The sequence below is a fragment of the Squalius cephalus genome, assembly GCF_949319135.1.
Source record: "Squalius cephalus genome assembly, chromosome: 5".
Lineage (NCBI taxonomy): Eukaryota > Metazoa > Chordata > Actinopteri > Cypriniformes > Leuciscidae > Squalius > Squalius cephalus.
The window spans coordinates 43,579,627-43,599,254 of record NC_137126.1 but is presented as its reverse complement, the minus strand read 5'-3'; the positions used below and the strand labels follow the sequence as shown (position 1 = coordinate 43,599,254).

The 19,628-nt window shown below is 37.8% G+C and overlaps 1 protein-coding gene across 6 annotated transcripts in view; it reads right to left on the bottom strand.

Moving 5' to 3' along the window:
- The window catches only part of nos1 (nitric oxide synthase 1 (neuronal)), a gene marked incomplete at its 3' end in the record, with an annotated part of 61,012 nt that overhangs the window by 23,127 nt on the left and 18,257 nt on the right, over window positions 1-19,628 (bottom strand). For 3 of the 6 annotated variants that reach the window (XM_079870445.1, XM_079870441.1, XM_079870443.1), the window contains exons 4-11: window positions 18,019-18,156; window positions 6,877-7,025; window positions 6,487-6,649; window positions 6,035-6,126; window positions 4,015-4,156; window positions 3,480-3,619; window positions 1,691-1,865; window positions 876-977 (exon numbers count right to left, since the gene is read on the bottom strand). In XM_079870445.1, the coding sequence (XP_079726571.1) occupies window positions 876-977; window positions 1,691-1,865; window positions 3,480-3,619; window positions 4,015-4,156; window positions 6,035-6,126; window positions 6,487-6,649; window positions 6,877-7,025; window positions 18,019-18,156 (1,101 nt within the window). The remainder of the gene's footprint in view (window positions 1-875; window positions 978-1,690; window positions 1,866-3,479; window positions 3,620-4,014; window positions 4,157-6,034; window positions 6,127-6,486; window positions 6,650-6,876; window positions 7,026-18,018; window positions 18,157-19,628) is intronic. The other 3 variants (XM_079870440.1, XM_079870442.1, XM_079870444.1) reach the window with 1 other exon arrangement.

The window sequence follows — 19,628 nt, the reverse complement described above, 5'->3', positions numbered from 1 at the left end:
TAAATATCAATAAACATGCTCCTTCAGTCACAGGAGCTTTCAGTTAAATGTCCAAGGTGCTTAACTCCAATAAATAGAACAGAAGGGATTCAGCCTTTTGATTTGTGAAAGCCGGTTAATGTTTTGTCTGCTCGCACGAGTCTCTTTGAAAGCTTTGTAAATGCGAATGCAGGGATTTGCTTTTAGCCTCTTGGGGAAGCTGTGTAAAGAGATAGACTGAAAAAATGTGATACTGGCAAATATAAATAAACGTGACTGAAAATAAGAATGAGTGTAAGATTATATGTGGGTAAACCTCACACAGCTTGTCAAAAACATGTCTGGGTTGTGTTTGACAACAAAATCAAAAGAAAAAAAAAAATTTAGAAATGATATTTTGTATAAAGACGATGAAGTCTATTTTTAGGGGCTTTTTTAACATTGTGACGTTTTATATAGATCACATGTTTTTACAAAGTAAAACATTTAAATTGCGGTAGTATTTCCTGCACTGCTTTTAAATTACCGGTATACTGATTTTATTTATTTTTTAAACTATAAACTGTAGAGAGATGTATAGGTGTATATCTATGTGTGTGTGTGTTTATTTAGTATCATTGAAATATTGAGATACTAGTTATATTAATATTTTTAATCATTTTTAATTTTTCATTGTAATTGTGTTGTGTATTTTTGACATTTTACATTTTTTTTTTTAAAGATGTCTATTTAATTTTTTATTTCAGTTTCAGATTTAGTTGTTTTAGTACATCAAGAAAGAGCCACATTGTCCAAACTCTAAATGATCCTAAAATAGGCTGTATTTTCTTTATGATTTTCAATATGATTCTGACATGTTTTCATGAGATTCATCCATCCATGTGTGTTCATCCTACCTGGAAGCTATAAAGGACTGCGATGTTGATCTCCACCAGTGCCTGGTCCTTCCACAGGGATGAAGTCTTCCTCGTGTCCAGCCCCATCATTGTAGCTACTTCCTGAAATGGAGGGAATTAATCATACTGTACAGGGAGACTATTCATACTGTATTCTCCCTGGATCTGAACCGAGGTTAATAGAACTGCCACTCGTGATCTGCCTCTATAGATCTGGAAGATCTGGCGCGACCAGCAAGACTCTCTATAAATACATTTCCAGTCAAAACTTTGGACACACTTGACATGAGTATGTATTTCTCATGATCTACATTTTTATAAATTAGTTTTGGAGACAAATATAAAATCATTGATTTTCAGGTGTGGAATAACATGAAAATGAGTGAATGATTAAAGATGTTCTTTTTTTTATATTTATTTTTATATGTGGTAAACAGTTGGTATGGTATTGGCTCATTGTCTTTTAGAATTTATTTCATAATACAATGGAAATGTGGAGGAGAGATTATAAAACTGAATGAGTATAAAAACTTTATGAATGAAAGCAGCATGTTTGTTAATTAAAATCGGCTTAAATTACAGAGAGCAATTCAAAAAAGGATAAACAATGTGTAATATACCATATAATTAAATTAATCCATTATAATGAATGATAAAACACAAACATGTCTTTCCTAATTTCCTGCTGGGGTACAATATCTAATTCATATGCATGTTAATGAACGAATGTAATGCAGTTTGGGTTCGAAAGTGTGATTTTTTTTTAGACATTCTCAGTGGTGCAGAGGTGCTTTATGGCTGTCTGGTTAGGGTACCTCAAGTATGTTGTATCGAGAGCTGTCGCAGAAGTCTCTGACACCGATCTCGGTCCCCATGTACCAGCCGCTAAAGGGGCAGGCGGTGAACTCCAGTCCTCCGACCTCTAACAGCATGCTTGACACGGCAGGAAGGCCGTACCACTTTAGATTCAGCTCCTTAAACCATTCAAACCTAGACAGACACAGACAGGAGGGTGGACAATATTAAACCCAGCACAGAGAGAAAAGTTACATGCAGCGAAAGGTTCTTGGGGTTTATTTGCATAAGATAATGCAGTCAGCAGAATATCTTGGCATATGCAGATGTACACCATTAAGCTTGGAGAGTATACCACTTAGAGTTTATCATAATTTCTCTGTAAGCAAATGCAAAAACATAGTAAGCACCGCCAAAACTGTCATTATCTCTAAACCAGCACCTGCAGGTGTCTCAGGTGTTGTGCTAAAAGGCAAATTTCACCTGTCTGTTATAAAGCAGAATGGCTGATCTACCCAGAAGTATTCACACAATTATTGCGTTAAATATTGCAGTGATCGAGTCCATTATTGTCACAGCATAATACCAGCAATGTTCCCGCAAACAAAACCATATGCAAATGGATCTCCTCCATTTAGATATGTTTGTTTGGCTGGTCAATTCCTTTGAGCATTTTGGGGAAAACTGTCAACAATGGGCATTATATCAATGCGAGCATTGAGTGCTGAAAAGTTCTAACTGTCTCGTAATGGTAGTATTTACACCAGTGCTTCAGATTTCCTCAGAAGGTTTGATTTGTGTGCATTTGACTTTATAATGTCAAAATTGCTCGCATATAAAAACCTCCCACACATTTTAAATCACAGGAACATTGCGGGTATAAAACAAGCATATTTTAACCAAACTTCAACACATAATTCAAGGTTTACTCCTAAAGAATGGCCTAATCACAATATGTGTTGTTGACATGGTCATTTTAACTTGTGCTAGAAAAGTCTAGTGGTTTATTTCACATTCGCAAGTGGGCAGAAGAGAACGTTTTGTTTTACTTAGTCACTAGAACATGTAGCTGACTTGTAATTACTTATTTTATTGATATTGTTCATAATTTTCATTCAATTTAATTGCATTTATCCACTTTTACCACTTTTTAAAGGTTCTAAAGTTTTTTTTTGTTTTTTTTTTTGTTTTTTTTTTGGCAGCAATGCCTTAAAACCATTTTTTGATTCGCTGAAGAACCTTTCAGTGATCAGTTCTTAAAAGAACCATCTTTCTCTTATTAAGAACCTTTTTCCACCATGGATGTTAAATGTTCTTCATTGAACCATAAATGGCAATAAACAACTTTTATTTTTAAGTGTTTGATGACAAGTTTAACTTCATCTGCATGACTTATGAGATCTCAGGACCCAAGTATCCGATCACCTCTGACACACATCAGTGTCAAACTGACAGCATTAAACTATCAAACTGAGGCAGGATCTGGAAAAAGGGCAAGTTTTATGCCAAATTAGCCCACGTTCCTGAATGTACGTGCATAAGAGGCACTCTCCCAGCTTGAGGTCTCTGTTGCTATGCATCCTGAAGCTCTGCACATTACAGCCTCTCTGATTTGTGATTTCCCTTTGGTATGTACTGTATGACGCATTATCATATTCTGGGTTGATGGACATTTTAGGTGCAAAGCATTTTAAGCACTGAAGTGATTCAACAATGTTCCTACACAACAATGTTCCTACACGTGTTTGATGATCATTGAACAGACTGACCCCCCCAAAAAACCTCTACAATATGATTGGTTCTTCTTACTTTGGATGTAAGATGGGAACCTCAAGTACAAGATCATCAGGAATCTCAAAAAGCTCAGGATCATTCCCATTGGCTTGGAGAAGAAGGGGCAAAACATCAAACCGGCTTTTTGGAGCTTTCCATCCTTGCTGTATACAGATCTGCAAGTCAAAACAAATAAGAATAGAACTTCTATAGGACCATCTAACAGAGTAACAAGACGAATTCCTGCTGTAAAATCCAAGTTTAAAACTCTTAACTGACCATATTGCACCAGCTGATAATTTATTTAGCTCAGCTAGAAAACAGCTATGTTCCGAAATACATATGGCACTGCCCTAAAACAACTCAAACACAATTAATAATAAATAATACATTTAATAAATCCCAATAATGATAAGAAATACCCATGATGCCACAAAGAAAGTCTTGTATGAATCAGTTTGACTCTTTATTCTTGTTTGTACTGGTAACATGCTTCAATCAATTTGTCAGTAGGATGCTTTTGTGATGCCTGTGACAATCAAAGCTACTGCAGAATAGCTTCCCATCTCACCTCTGTAAGCTCCACGGAAGCTGGATCTCCAAGAATTGATCCATCAGGCTGCTTGTAGCCTGCGTACCGGATCAACTGGTTGTTCCACACTCGGAAGTCATGATTCACGTCTGTCCTCTGGGGGAAGATGGTAATCGCCGATCTACACATCAGAGACAAGAGCATTGGGGTAAAGCTGAGATCCCTCTGGTGGATTTACAGCTCTAATTCTCTAATTCAGGCAGTTTTACAGACTCCATTAAACTTTATTTACAGATATGTCAAAGTTTATAACATCTTAATGTCTTCATGCCTTATAGTTGCATTTAGCAGATTAAAGCAGGGTATTAATATAGTTTACAATGTGCCTATGTATATATGAGGGTAAATTTGTAATGTTTGTATGTATGTGTGTAACGGAGGCAAGCTAGTAAGAGCTGTGTGGGTAAACCTCACTCTCCTGATCTCAAGAGGCGCACTAGCGACAGACACTAAGAGGATGCAGTCTTAAGTGTCCATGTTAGCGTGCCTGCCTCCCATGCCAGAAACGCTGGTTTGAATCCTGCTCGAAGCAGGGCGAGTTGAACCTGAGGGGTTTAATTGGTGCCGTGACCCAGATGGGAGTGAGGTTTAGGCGAGTAGAACCGGAGCAGTTTCATGTTGGTAAAGTTGGATATGCTTATATATCCAACTTTATATAAAAAGGCGTGTGATAATAATTTTTGTGACAGTAGAAACAAATCATGCAGACGAGATTTGCTATATAGTAAATATAGCTTTACATGAGTATACTGCATGTATGCGGACAACATTTGATGTACTACATATCCAACTTTAAATAGCTTTATACTGCTGTTAGCTTTGAGGTCATACTAATGCACTTCACAATGAAGAATTTTACAGTAATTCTCTTCTGGAAAATAGATTGATAATTCATTTTGTTAGGATGGACATTTAAAAAAAGAAAATCCATCAAAATGCTGCCATTGAGATAAACAGGAATGCTAATAAATACTGAACTGAAAGACAAACTGAAAAACAAAAATCTGGTTTGCAAGCTAGTTTCCTAGCTAAGAGAGTTTAGGAAACTAGCTGACAACCCAGCAAAAAAAAGCTTTGTCAGGTTGGAAGACCATCCTAAAGACTAAGACCAAAACATTTAACTGTACTATTTAGTTAGCTATATTAGCAGGATAATGTATAAATCAGCTTTACCCTGCTGAAAAACAACATTGACTTGTTTGCTAATCTTAAGTGGTTTTTTTTCAGCAGGGTAAAGCTAATTATTTAGCATTACCATCCTGATAATAGTAATTATATAGTAGAGTTTATCATTTTAAGTGCTTTTGAAATCAAACTACCCAATCTGTTTCATAAGCAAAAAGAAACGTGCTTCACTGCTGAAAATACATGGCATGGCATTGACGTCACTTTGGGGCTCCAACAGTGTTGAGGTGCCTTTCCTTGTTTACTGACTTCAACAGTATGCTAAGAGCGCAAAGTGTCAGTCCAACTAATCTAAATAACAAGTTCCGTCACTCTCGAAATACGACTCTGAGGAAATTTGGGTCACCAGCCTGTTTTGCAAAAGCGCAGAGAAGCTTTTCTTGCGCCTTGATTTGTTTATGTGCAGAAAAAGAGTGTAGGAGACCTCTGACGTTTATTCTGGCAGGTCTTGATGATGTAAGAAGCAAGCGTGGGGGCTTTTGCATGTATAACAGCGTTTCCTCTCTTCTTGTTTTAATTTTCCCTTTTCCTCACCCCTCTCTCTCACTCTCCCAGGCTCTAATCATTCTGTTAGACTGACGCTAATTAAACAGAACAGATAGTAAGTGTCGTGTATGATTAGCTTTGTAACGTGGCAGCGGTGCCAGAGCTCGGCAATGCTGTGGCAGGTGCTGTACTGAGGGCTGTGGAACAAGGTGACAAAGAGAGAATGGGAACACACACTTTGACAGGGAAGGAGGCAAGTCGCAGAGAAAAGGAGACGCAGAAAAAAGACAGGAAGAGAAAGGAGCTGGTGAAAAACGACCACACTAACCTGAGGTTTCCTTTGTTGGTGGCATATTTGATGTGGTTGCAGATGTAATTAAACATTCCGTGAGCGGTTGTGCAGTCTCGAGCGTCAAACACCTCAGCGAAGAGAAATTAGCTTTTTAGGACACACTCTTTTTTCTATTATCACTGCATTTCAATAGGTATCACATTGTTATAGCTCTAGATGAGATGAAGGGAATGGTATATTGCATTTCTGGAAATACATTTGATATTAGACTAATCTGGAGATAGACATTAAACATAGTTAGATTTACATTTAATGTTTGTATAATGGAAACTTAATGTAATTTACTTAAGTATGGCATGCTTCTGGAAAAGAAATTACCATTTTCAGGTTAAGATTAGGGACTGGGTTTGGTCAATGGTTGTTTGATAGTAATGTTGTTCGAGAACCATCCAGCGTTCTAGGACGAGAAATAAAAACTAGTTCAATACCTGTAATTTGGACCACTGGATCCGTCCCACACAGCGAGCTGCATTTCTCCATGCGTGTTTGGCCCCATAGATTAGCTCTGTGTCTTTCAACTGATACGTTCCAGAGGTTTCAATCTCTTTTTTGACCTCTTCTAGCCGGTCAACATGAGCCTTTGAGCCGCATCTGTTCAGACAAAACCCAAACAATTAAAGGTGCATTTATAAGAAAATTACTACAATTAACAAGGAAAGTTATGTTGCATAAAAAAATATCTTTTTCTTGAAAAATATCTAAAAATCCCTAAAATAAGATGTATATTAGAGATTTGTTTTTGGATAGTATATCTTGAAATAAGTGTGTGTAAGGATGTTCACTTATTTGTATGTATAAAATTTAAGTTGTTCTCCTACCTTTTGATTGATGTAAAGTACTGGTCAATGAAATCTGTTGCAAGTGGTAGCAGTTCGTCTTTTCCTCGGACTTCACCTGGTTTGCGACTGTGCTGGTTTGGCGTCATAATAGAGCCTATACAAACACGCTCGGTGCAGATCGGAACCTGCTAAGAAAAAGCAACTAGTACAATAAGAAAACTGAGTGTGCAAATTCAAACATGCTACATCACTCACAGAAATGTGCTACAGATTGTATTGTGCCTGTCTCACACATATTGTGTCCATGGGAGTTTAACTGCAACAGCAGGCAGAAGTTGAGACGCCTTTTCTGCAGTGTAACAGAAGTGCAGCTCTATACAGAAAATAAGGTGATTTCTGGGTGAGCACATCGAGTACTTCCTTTAATTGCCACTATAAATAATAAAATGTCATGAAATTTAAGTTACATAAGAAGCAAATTTACATCCAAATGGTATTATTTACATACACAGCTTGTTTTTTTTCTAACAGTTTTAGGTTGCTGCCTTTATTTTAAAAATGCATACATGTATATATTTCAATTACGACAACTCTCTAAATAGTTTTAACATGTTAATGAATATGGCAATAAATTTGGTCTTGTTTGACTAGATCTGCTATGCTGCTGAGCGAGTATAGACTTTTTTTTTACCATAGATACACAGACAAGCTGCTGTGAGCATGAAAGATATGCTGCTGCTGCATTAATAGACACATAAATCCCATAGCAGATCTAGGCAGGTGGAGCTGGGGGAGGTGGAGGGGTTCACTCGGATAGCGCGCAGCAGGATTAGTTTATAGCAAACAATGAACTAGACTATTTAAATGTTGAGCAAGCTACTCATTGGCTGCAGGGTCAGCAGAGTGTGGTAATGATGTGATTGCTTAAGGACATATCAGCCTGCGCCAGCTAGAGTTTCATGACTCTAATATACAAAATAAGTCTTAATAGATAATCTGGTAGTGAAAATAGGTACATTTTTGGATTTTTGCAAAAATGTCGGTAGGGGCACGTTTTTCCATGTTGCTTCTTACACATTGCAACTTGTTAAAATGGTTACAGAAATGAAAAAGGCACGTTATGTGTCACTCACATGCTGCAAAACGTAGCAAACATGCAATAGGGCCCTTTTAAGGTAGTGAATATCATATTCTAATCAAATATTGGGCAAGTGAAACAAACACACAGAGCTACAGCATTTATTTTATGTGCGTTTCATGAGCCTATTAGTTGAAAATGTATGAAAAACATATTGCTAAGTGATAAGTTGCAGGCTTCATCAGAGCTTGATAAGAAGAAGCAAAGAGACAAACGGAAGTCGCTCATTGCCTTGAGGAAAATACTCATATGGTCACTATAATCAGATTAGGTTTGAAGTGCACTGTCACTTTCTGTAGCTGCTAATATGTTCACTGGATTAGGGGTGGAAAGACAGAGCTGAAAAATAACAACAAGCCTGTCCAAAGCTAGAGCTGTTTAATTAAGGACTGACTTGTTTTTATGTCCCAAATTGCCCTTTCAGTCTGGTGAAGCATTTAAACCATTGACCCATAACGTTCAACAGTTTCAGAGTAGCCAGCCCAAAATAACCAAAATTTAAAGCAAGTCAGTTCACTAGGTGGCCAACGTGGTAACACCCTCGTAATTACTGTATGAGCTCACGTCATAAACAAAAATTAGCAGTCCAACCAAAACAAAGAACAAGAACAAAATGCATGGTGTCTACCAAATAATAATGAATGTGCATATAGCAAACCACAAAGGGTGAGTTATTAGTTTTATATTAATGTACTATAAGATTCCTAATATTCCTATTCCTAATATTATTGAAATACTGTACAGCGCTGAAATGAAAAATTATGTAAAATGTTTCACTAACCACAATAGAAGGTTCATTAAAGGGGTTCCATGATGCCCTTTTACGAAGTCTTGATTTTGTTTGTGGGTTGTATTAGAATATGTTTCATGCTTCATTGTTCAAAAAACATTATTTTTCACATATTTTTCATTATTACAGCGCCTCTCTCCCAAGTCTGGCTCAAACGTGCCGTTTAGTTCCGGTTTCGATGAAGCCCCTCCTTCTGAAATGTGCTGTGATTGGTTAGCTGGCCCAGTGTGTTATGATTGGCACCGCCAAGCGTGTGTTCGGGAAAGTCCCGCCCCTCCATAATTGTGAGTTCTGGTCTGGTGTAAATAATTAATGATGGCGTCAATTTCAAACCAATTCGAGCCTAATTCAAACCCCGACAATGTTAACGAAAAGAACGGATTGTGGAGAACGGATTTCAAGCACAGACTTTGCAAGCACTGACTTCACAGGACGTTTCAGAGTGGTATTTTTTTTTTTTTTTTCTTATGGATTACACTGTTATCCACCATTTAATCATATTTGTCAGAAAACTCTGGTAATACAAACAGTAATCGATCACAAAATCATGGACAATTTTCCAAAGGGGCGGTGAACAGTCTTACAAAAGCAAGAGCTTACAAAAGATACAGTGAACACTACATCAATGCTGTAACGTTAGCTAGCAGGCAAGCGGAGGCAAAGCTTTGTCCCTTTGTTTACATCATAGCAACTACATAAAACTGTTAATGGAAAACACAACAACAAATAATAAGACACCGCAGCTCAACCAGGTCTCGCCAACTTTTTTTTGCGATTACCTTGGATGGAGATTATTTAAATGAGTAACGTTGTGATTCACAAGATCCTGAAAAAAACGCAATGTTGTCCAAACGAGCCGTTTGTTGTAGTTCTTGGAAAGTGAATTCTGTTAAATAAAATATCTCCCTTTGGAGCGGACTTTGAGCTTTGTAACCTTGCAGATCTTTTTTATGTTCAAACAGCAACATTACAGACTAACTTAAGTTGAAAAAGTGATAAGCATAATAGGACCCCTCTTAAAAAAATGGTGTAGAAACAAATTTCACTCAGAAATTGCTAGAACATTAACTAAAGAAATGTCAAGTAACACATTGGGCCCCATCATACAACCGGCGCAATGCAGCGCTAGGCTCGACGCTAGTGTTTTTTGCTAGTTTCAGCCCGATGCAGTTATCATTTTCACGTCCTGCGCAGCGTTGTTTAAATACCAAATGCATTTGCGCCCATCTGTTCACCCATGGGCTGCTGGTTTGAAAACGATGTGTGTTCAGGCAAATTGTTGGCGCATTGCTATTTTGAGGCAACTGAAATAGGCCGTAATATAATTTTTTTTGTTATTTAAAGAGCAGGTTAGTAATGTGCAACTATAGGCAGGCCAACAACGCGCGTACACTCTGCTTATTACACACACAAGGATGCGCAGCAGCACACAAACATGGCAAATATTAAAAATAAAAGCATTACAATGTAAAAGATTAATATTGTGTAAATAAAGATATGGTGGAATCCGGCTTGTCCCGTAGATGGTCTGCTTGCGCGCTACAGCAGATCCGTTTGCTCTCAGGAGACGCATTTAGTTTTTCAGTTTGCAAATTGTGCCATATAAATAGCGTTTATTGCACGTTACGCCCAAAACACACCCATTACTCATTAAGAGAATAGGGACAACCCTTTTAGACCATACACTGGGCGTGCTAGCAAAAGCGTTAAACTAGCAAAAGTGGATTCAGACACGACCTAATTGCACTTGCACCGTGCGCTTTAGACCATGCGCTTAGATCGTTAAAATAGGACCCACTGAATTACACATTAAATTTTGAAGCAGAAAAACTGCAATAGTATGTAAAATTTACGGTTTTCTGCTGTATCATCCTACATCAACCTCCAGCAACCATATTGGATGTTTCAATTTCTTCTATTAATTTAATTTTTCTCCTACCCTTATGCTGTCTCTAAACTAACTACAATGTACAATAACCATTACTTACCCATAAATGGGTAAGTTATACTGCGCTGGGGCAAGTGGCATGTACTGGGACACATGTGTGACTAACCAAACAAGCACTGATGGCGCTTATCATAAGAATGTTAAAAATAAAATAAGACTTTCATTAGTTTCTTCGCATTCACCCACCATAAGGGACTGTGAATGCAGTCTTGCAGCTGTCACATTCTGTAGAGTTGGAGATTCAACCCAAAAATCCTTCAGAATGTGATATATTATAAATTATACCATCTGTAATTAGCATCAATTAGCATGCAAAGCCATCCTCTCATGAAAGTGCGCAGAACTTCATAACCCCCTCTTGGACGGATGATTCAGATTTAGAGAGATGTTGAGAGTTCTGCAAACATGTTGTCGTACAGACTTATGTCTACAGTGGAAGGCAAAAGCTAATTTTAAACCTCAGTTTGTTCACAACATATGGATTCTATTCACCTTTTTCCTCAGTTCTCCGTGGGGAGCGTCATAGCGGCGAGTGACTTCCGTTAAGATGCTCTCAACTTCCGTTTAGTAATTGTCAGCTAGATGACGTTACTGGTGATGGCAAATAGTGGAGGCTTTGGTATAATTTGTGCCGTTAAAGGCTGTCACAACAGCTACAGAAAGCTAAAAAAACTTGTTACGACCACAAGCCAACAACAAGAGCGGAATGTAAATGCCCAAAACCATTTAAATTGCACAGGATGCCATCCGACGACGAGGGCAAAAGACAATGGCTCGCAGCACTTCATTTGAAATTACCGCCCCGTAACATCCATGTATGCTCATTCCACTTTGTGGACAGACAACCAACAACGGAAAATCCATATCCTGAACTTTGACTTGGATATGATCGTCCATTAAGAAAGAAGAGTAGACGACGAACTGAGTGGGGGTTCAATCTTTAGATGGCTGGCTAAATTGAGTGTCCAGCAAAGCGTCAGTAAGCAACCAGTCGTGATCACGGCCATTTGACTGCTTTAATTGGGATAACTGGCCTCAAAACATCAATCATACAAAAGAACATAATCATATCAACAGATGCATATTAAATGAGCTAGAGAAGGTGGAACACAAATCACAAAAACTGCCAAAAATAAATGGTTTCAGAAACTTGCCAAGGCAGACTGCCAGCCAGCCACTGACAAGGTCACGTGACATGCCAGAATCAGACTGCCAACTGCCAGCCAGCCACTGACAGGTCATGTGACATGCCAGTGGCGGCCAGCCAGCTGAAGATTGAACCCCTACTGACGAACTTGTCCTGAGGAAGGTGAGACTATTCATTAACATTATTTACAAGGCTAACGTGCGGGTCCGCACAATTAATCGAAATGTGGCTTATGATACGGACACAGTGTTTTCAGTACCAAGTTCTCATGATGTGTGCTTAAACCTCTTTAAGAAACCAGCGTTTCCTTCAGCAGTTCAGTATGTTAACTTGTAGCATAAGTGTGTTCATTTAACAAATGACTCTTTAGCATCGGCTCTTTAAATGAACCCACACTCGTGTGTTATAGTGTTTTGATTCAGTATGACGAATCTTTTAAATGAGTCAACTTCATGCTCGCAATGTTTAACAAAATAATACCTATCAGTAATTGTTTATAAGCTCATTACGGTATGCAGGAAAAACTCAGCATTTGGTCCTTCGTACATGCCATTTAAAAGTGTATTAGTGCTAAACTAAAATTCTGCATGATTTTATTCTAAAATATATTAATTTATTATTGACTAACTTTTTTTTTTATTGTATACAATTTTTCGAAATAGAAAATATAATGACCAAAGCTAATTATAGATATGGTTATAATGGTTTGTCTGTTTTTACAGGAGCTGGTGTTTACCAAGAGCACACTGTAATGGACGAAGAAGAGAGTCTTGCATCTGCCCCCAGCCCCATGAAATCAAATGTTGATGACCACGGCTGTACATCTAAAAACTTTGCCTCTGTTGGAACACAGTGGGAAGACCTCATCTTCGAGGAGCATTGTTATATCAAGAGACAACACAGTGTAATTTATGTAAACCAGTCAACACAGTGTGATACTTTCAAGCATCCTACTCTGATGAACGACTCTGACTCAAATCTGTACACCGGGCTCCCACTCCACACATTTCATACCCTTGTAGCTGTTCTGCATCCCCATGCGAATGTGGCATACCAGGCTGAAGTTGAACAGCAAATCTTGCTCACACTAATGAAGCTGAAATTAAAACTTTTGATAGAAGACCTAGCCATTCGATTTTGTATATCAGTGAGTCAAGTGAGCAGGATCATTTCTTTTTGGATTGACACCATGGCTGTAGTCTTGAAGGATCTGATACCATGGCTCCCCAAAGAAACAATAAGGGCCACAACACCAGAGGCATTTAAGCAATATTATCACAATGTTACCTGTATCTTAGACTGAAGTGAAAGTGAAATCCAAAAACCAAGGAACCTTGACTCAAGGTCTGAATCGTACAGCCACTACTATGCTTGCAACTAGGGTTGCAAAATTCTGGGAATTTTCAAAGATGGAAACTTTCCATGGGAATTAATGGGAATTTAAGGGAATTAACAGGAATTTATGGGAATAAACGGGAATAAACTGGGAATTTTCAAAGTTGAAGGTTGGCTCTTCATAGGGAACTTAAATATAGTTGAGGAAAGTATATTTTAGCATAATCTTGTCTAAAACAAAAAGATGCCATTCAAATACACTTGAATATCCATGCCATTCCTCAATCACACCATAGCACACTGCTTACTGCATGGCTATTGAGAACACAACCCCTACTGGCACTGTGCATGCCTCCATCACATGTACAGAAGCCCAAAGCAAAAGACTATTGAAGGCACACATTTGAGCCTGTGGACTAAACAAAGTGAAGTAAGTTTTGATGATATTATGGGGAAATATTTTTATTAAATGTTTAAATTGCAAATATCACATACAAATGTATTCATCTAGTAGATAGCAAGCTGATAAGTTAGATGCTAAATAAGCTAGCATAACTTTATTTACCACATAAGTAGGGCTGGGCGGTATGACGGCATATATTGTTACCGCGGACGAAAATGTCAACCGTGACAGATTTTTTTATTCCGTGTATACCGCGACATGTAAATAAGTAGGCGTGGTTAACTCGCGTGCAGCGTGTGTGAGACTGAGACACTGATATTTGTCAAAGAAACATGAAGAATGACCAAGAGGATCCACAAAAGGAATTAGCCTACGTTTTCAAAATTAACGTGATATTTTCGGGGGGGAAGGCGCAGAAGTCAACTAGAGCAGTGCAGCACACTGAAAGTTTAGAGAGGGCACATGCTCGCAACGGGGCTTACTTGACAACAAGTTCATATATCAGTATTCTAACGAATAGAAATAACCTTAAATAATGTATCTATCCGTCTCTTATGTGTACAGTTACTTTCAGAGTGGACGCGCAAGCGGTTGCCGTGGTAATGAATATTTCCAAAATTCCCCAGCTTAACTTCCCATGGAAATTTACCGGAAACTTTCCGGAAATTTACCGAAAATTTTCCGCCCCTTTGCAACCCTACTTGCAACACTATTAAATCCTTAGTGGCTATTGCACCTTGTGGTCTAGTAAATGTTCATATCAGCAGCATATGGGGGGCCGCTGTAGCGACACATCACGCGTGACTCTGGCATTCTTGAAAACCTTAAACCGGGTGATGAAGTGATGGTGGATAGGGATTTTTTTGATAAGAGACTTATTGTATGAAAGACAAGTCAACTTGATAATTCCTCACTTCGCCAACAAAACACAGCTGATAGAAGACAGTCACGTGCAGTCGCAGGATTGCAAATGTAAGGATACATGTTGAACGTGCAATTAGGAGACTGAATGTATACAAGGTGTTGTCAAAAACCTTGCCTATCACCCTTATGCAAAGATTGATAAAATTCTGCGTATATGTGCAGCTTTAGTGAATTTGCATGGTGACCTGATCAGTGAAGCAGAATATTAATGCTCAGACTGCATGTAGTCAAATTTGTACATTTAATCACAATACTTCACATTTTTAATTCTAAACAAATCTCCAAATCTCTTTAAACGTATTTGCTGTATGTTAAACCAGGCTAGCAGTGTTGCTTTATTTATAAATACCCACCTTCCACAACACAGCAGTGGCATGGCTACAAGACCTACCAGGGCCAGCCATGCAGGAGCATCCAGCTGTTTCCACTACTCTGCTATTTTGTAACATAACCCATGCAATGTGATTGGGTTTATTTATAGTCTGACTCAGCTCTACCTCTGCTTTTAAGAATGTGACTTGCTGATGATTATGGCAAAGAATTCATCCAATTTTATTACTAAGTAATTGTATGCTTCCATGCTTTTATAATTTCTAAGCTCCTTGCCGTTGACACCCTCAGAAAAAACAAGATAATTGAATATGTCAACATATGTGACTGATGGCCATTGTGTTATATCATCAATCCAGGAGGTGGCGCTTGTCAACTTCGTAGGATGAGGGACAGACAAAATTATGTTGTTTTCAGTCTTCGTTAAATAGTCTTGCCCGTGCTGCCACCGCGAACCAGCCGCGGCGCTACCATTGGGCCCGGGTGGGCCTGGGCCCACCCATTTTAGGTCCGGGCCCACCCATTTTCTACTATAGTTTTGTACGTTTCTTCATTCGGATCTATTTGCGATCCATTCCATTCTAAACAAACAACGCAGTTTACATGCGTCGTCCTTGTTACATTATTCATTAAGATAATAATTAATAAATGCACGCATAATTAGTGAACTTGATAAATGTTGCAGATATGTTTTACTATGCATGCACAAACAAATGCCTTTCAACTTATGTGTGCAAAATTCAGAATAAAATGAATGTGCAGCAATTTGTACAAATAGAGAGTCTGTAGGCCTACGTGTTGTAGCCATTAAATAAGCTAATTTAGTTTCATATTTGTTAAAATATTATATGTTATTTTTTCATTTATGTTGATTTATGAAAAGTGAACAGCACGAGTAAGATAGGATGTGCAATATATCGAGAGACATGGCATGGGTCAGACATGATTTTGACCACTTAATTAAGTTTTGTTTTGTAGAAAGCCTTTTTTTAAGTGAATTTCGTTTTGTATAAATTGTATCTTAATTTTAATAATTTTTTATCAACCAATTGCCTACATTTAATAAATAAGAAGCAAATAAATAGTAGACGAAATAATCATGGAGGCGCCCGCGCGGTCACTCGCATTGCACGTTAACTGGAGCGCATCTCATAACTTAACCGAAACTCAGCGTATGCCTCACAGACATGAAATATTTCTTAAGAAAGCTTGAAATGTCTTTTTAACAATTTAAAACGAAAAGAAATATGCTACTCTCTGATTATGTATTCCATGATGTGCATTTCTCTCTATAGGCGCATTCACTGGAGATGGCGATCGTCAACTTCATCTTTACAGCTGTTGTTGCTGTTAATAAACTAAAAATAATAGGCCTATAATTTTATTAAAGAATAAATTAAATTAAATTGTAATTGTATTAAAAAAAAGACATTTAAAACACCTAAAATCCTGTTTAAGTTTTTTTTTTTTTTTTAAACCTATGCTAATTACGCATTAAATTCAGGTAGACTACTGAGTCGCTGTCCTCAGTGCCGCAGAAAAGCGCTGAAACGGAGATGAAGGGGAACCCGTTTTTATTTTATTTTTTGGCTTATTTTAACTGGCCCATCCAGTTTTCTGGAGGCCCACCTACAATCAAAATCCTGGCGCCGCTAGTGCCGTGAACTAATGTTGCCATTGCTTGTTGCCATTATGGACATTAAAATGAAGTAAAACAGATTACAACCTTCGTTTCAGAGCTTTCCAATAACGCCTACCTAAACGCATCAAGCTGCGAACCGGAAGTTGAGCATCCTGTTTAGTTCCCTGTCATGTCCGAATTACCATAATTATGAGTTTCCGACTTTAAAAATGGCTTTTATTTTTGTTGAATTCATTTTTATAAATAATCTGAGTTCTCACACTAGTGTTGTGACATCATGTAAAAACAACCAAGTTGGTAGCGGCTAAAGCTACTTTGTTGACAACCTCTGTTTGATTTTGAACCTCTGGCATTTAAATATTTCACAAGAGGTGAATTAAGGTAGTGCTAAAGTATTTTTCACTCATTACTAACAAAGCCACACTTGGATCCATTTTAGTGTTATGAGTGTTGCCATAGAAACAGTTCCTTCTTGTGTCTGTGTCTTAAATCTCAGAGTTGTCATTTACATGTAATTACGGTAATTCCAACACAATGTAAACGCTGCATGAACCTCTCACACTGAACCACTCCTGATATTTCTTTTTTGTTGTTATAAAATCACTTTGGAAACACCGGAATAAGCAATGGGCCTAATGATTTTGATCACAGAAAATGTATTAAGGTCCCTTTCTGGTTACAGAGACTGAAAAAACTACAGAAAAATAACAATTGTAGCCAGAACCATGGTGTACCTATCGATCCATTTCATATTTTTCCTAATCAAATATATAGTTTTTGTTAGAAAAGGCCTTGATGGTGACTTTCCATCAGTCACCATCAGCAGACTGGAAGTTGCCTGTTTATCAAGTTAATCGTAAAGAGTGAATACAATGTTATCCTGTCACTAAGCGATGAGTATTTATCAGTGTTGAAGCCGTGTATTGCGCACTGTTGAGCGCACCTGAATGTGCTTTCCTATTATATTATTACTTGCAATTTGTGGTATATATTTTGCAACCAGTATTGGATTTGTATGTATCTATGTGTGACTATCTCAAAAATACCTGAAACGCTCATTATTTAAATTGTATTTATGCAATGTTTCTGATTAAGTGCAGTTCATTTAAATTACTTCGGTTTTAAATGTTTTACCATTTCTGACCACAAAACTATAACCCTGTGTAATGCTGTGTTGTGTACAGCCAGAGGAGTCTCGACGAAATCCAAACACAAGTAATCAAAGGAGACGCATGTTAGTACCTGATGTAAACAGCAATGCGTCTTTGCTAACAACTTGTGAGCGGATCACCAAAACAAATCTTAATACTAAGTAGAAAAAGAGAAAAAGCTAACTTGATTTCCGGGATATTGTATATAACTGCGGGCATCAGCCGCTATTAATATGTGGGAGACTCCTAGAACTTCCAAGAGAGGTGGGATGTCTGAAAAGATATTTCTTCATATGCTCAATTAAATGGCAAATAGTTCATATACAGGTACAAGGCCTTCCTTGTAAAGCATTGAGGTCAACATCAAACATACCGTGCTGGAGCTGTGATGTAGAGTATCATTGTATAAACCTCCAGTTTCCCAATTCTTCACTTTCATGAATCTGGGACATTTGGAGGGACTTCCATTCTGTACAGTCTTAGTGGGGGAAACACTTCCATGGGTTTGCGGCTGTGGAGGAACAAACATTACACCTTATTAGCAACTTGTTTATTAGCAAACACTATTATCCCAAATGACTCCCTGTACACTTATTACAGGAACAATTCCCACAACACTATCCAAGAACAATTCAAAGGAACGTTTAGGTTATCAACACTGACATTTAACAATTTTAATATAACATCTTAAAATACATTCTAAAATACATTCAAATACGGTAATACAATGTTTTATTTGTCAAAATTATTTGCATCACCAATCACAAATATGCAAGTATTGATTAATATACTGACATATTCATATAAAGCATGAGAGTTGTGCTAAAAGGAGATCAAACATAGCATTTTCTAAATCAGTCATAAAAAAAAACATTATAATGATAATACATATAAAAATAAAAAAAATAAAAAGATATATTTCTTTAAAATAATGTTTTGGCTATCAACACAGACATGTAACCATCCTTATCAGGTCACTAAGCAAAACTGGCCTTTTAGGTCCCGAAAAGATCGTTTTTACGTTTGACATTAATCAGAGTCTAGGAAACTAGGAATCTGCGTGAAAACAAATGATATTGACACCAATTAACTTTCTTTGCAAAGTTATTTATTCTTAAGGTATTTTAACAACCAGCAGGTTAAGGAAAGAAATTATACTCAAAGTGTCAAAGGGATAATCAGCATTATTAAGGAAAGTTTAATTGAACTTTGATTTTCAGAGCGAATAAAATACTCTCATTGACTTGCCATTCAAAAGATGACTGTAATTTGCTTCATGTACAAATGTATCAGTTGATGACATCTTTAATCCAATGGAAATCAATCTAGCAGCCATTATATTCATTATGAGGACCCAGTTCACAGGCCGACGATTTCGACTCCACATCACTCGCATAATTGTGGTGGTTTCTGATGATATGAATGCAAACTTCAATATCAGCCTTGGCCCATTATGTTCACTGTCCCCTGGAAGAATAGTGGGCGTCCTTCTACTCAATCGATTTGATTCTCCTCAGAAGACAAATATGTCTCTGGCTACACAACATACACGATTATTATTTCAAAGCCACCACGCTACACTTGGCTGGCACGGAAAACACCACACTCAATTTTGCGCATGTGAGACATCTGAAGTGAAACGGATGAGAAGAACAATCTTGTCACAAGTGAAACATGAGGACAAAAGCGGATATGATACACCCTTACATATATACAAACGTACACCGTGACAGGAAGGCAGTGTAAAAGAAATGGTGTAAAATTAAAAAAGGAAACTTCAACTGAGGATTCTGTGTACATGACAGCGTCGCCCAGAGCAACGACTGACACACACACACACACACACGCGCGTTCGAGCGGGGTGGCATAATCGGCAACATCACGACACTTGGAGACCACTTACCCACACAGGAGCACTTCAGAAACAAGCACTCGATACACTCACGCAACATTCACAGACCAGCAGAGCACACCTTCACTGCT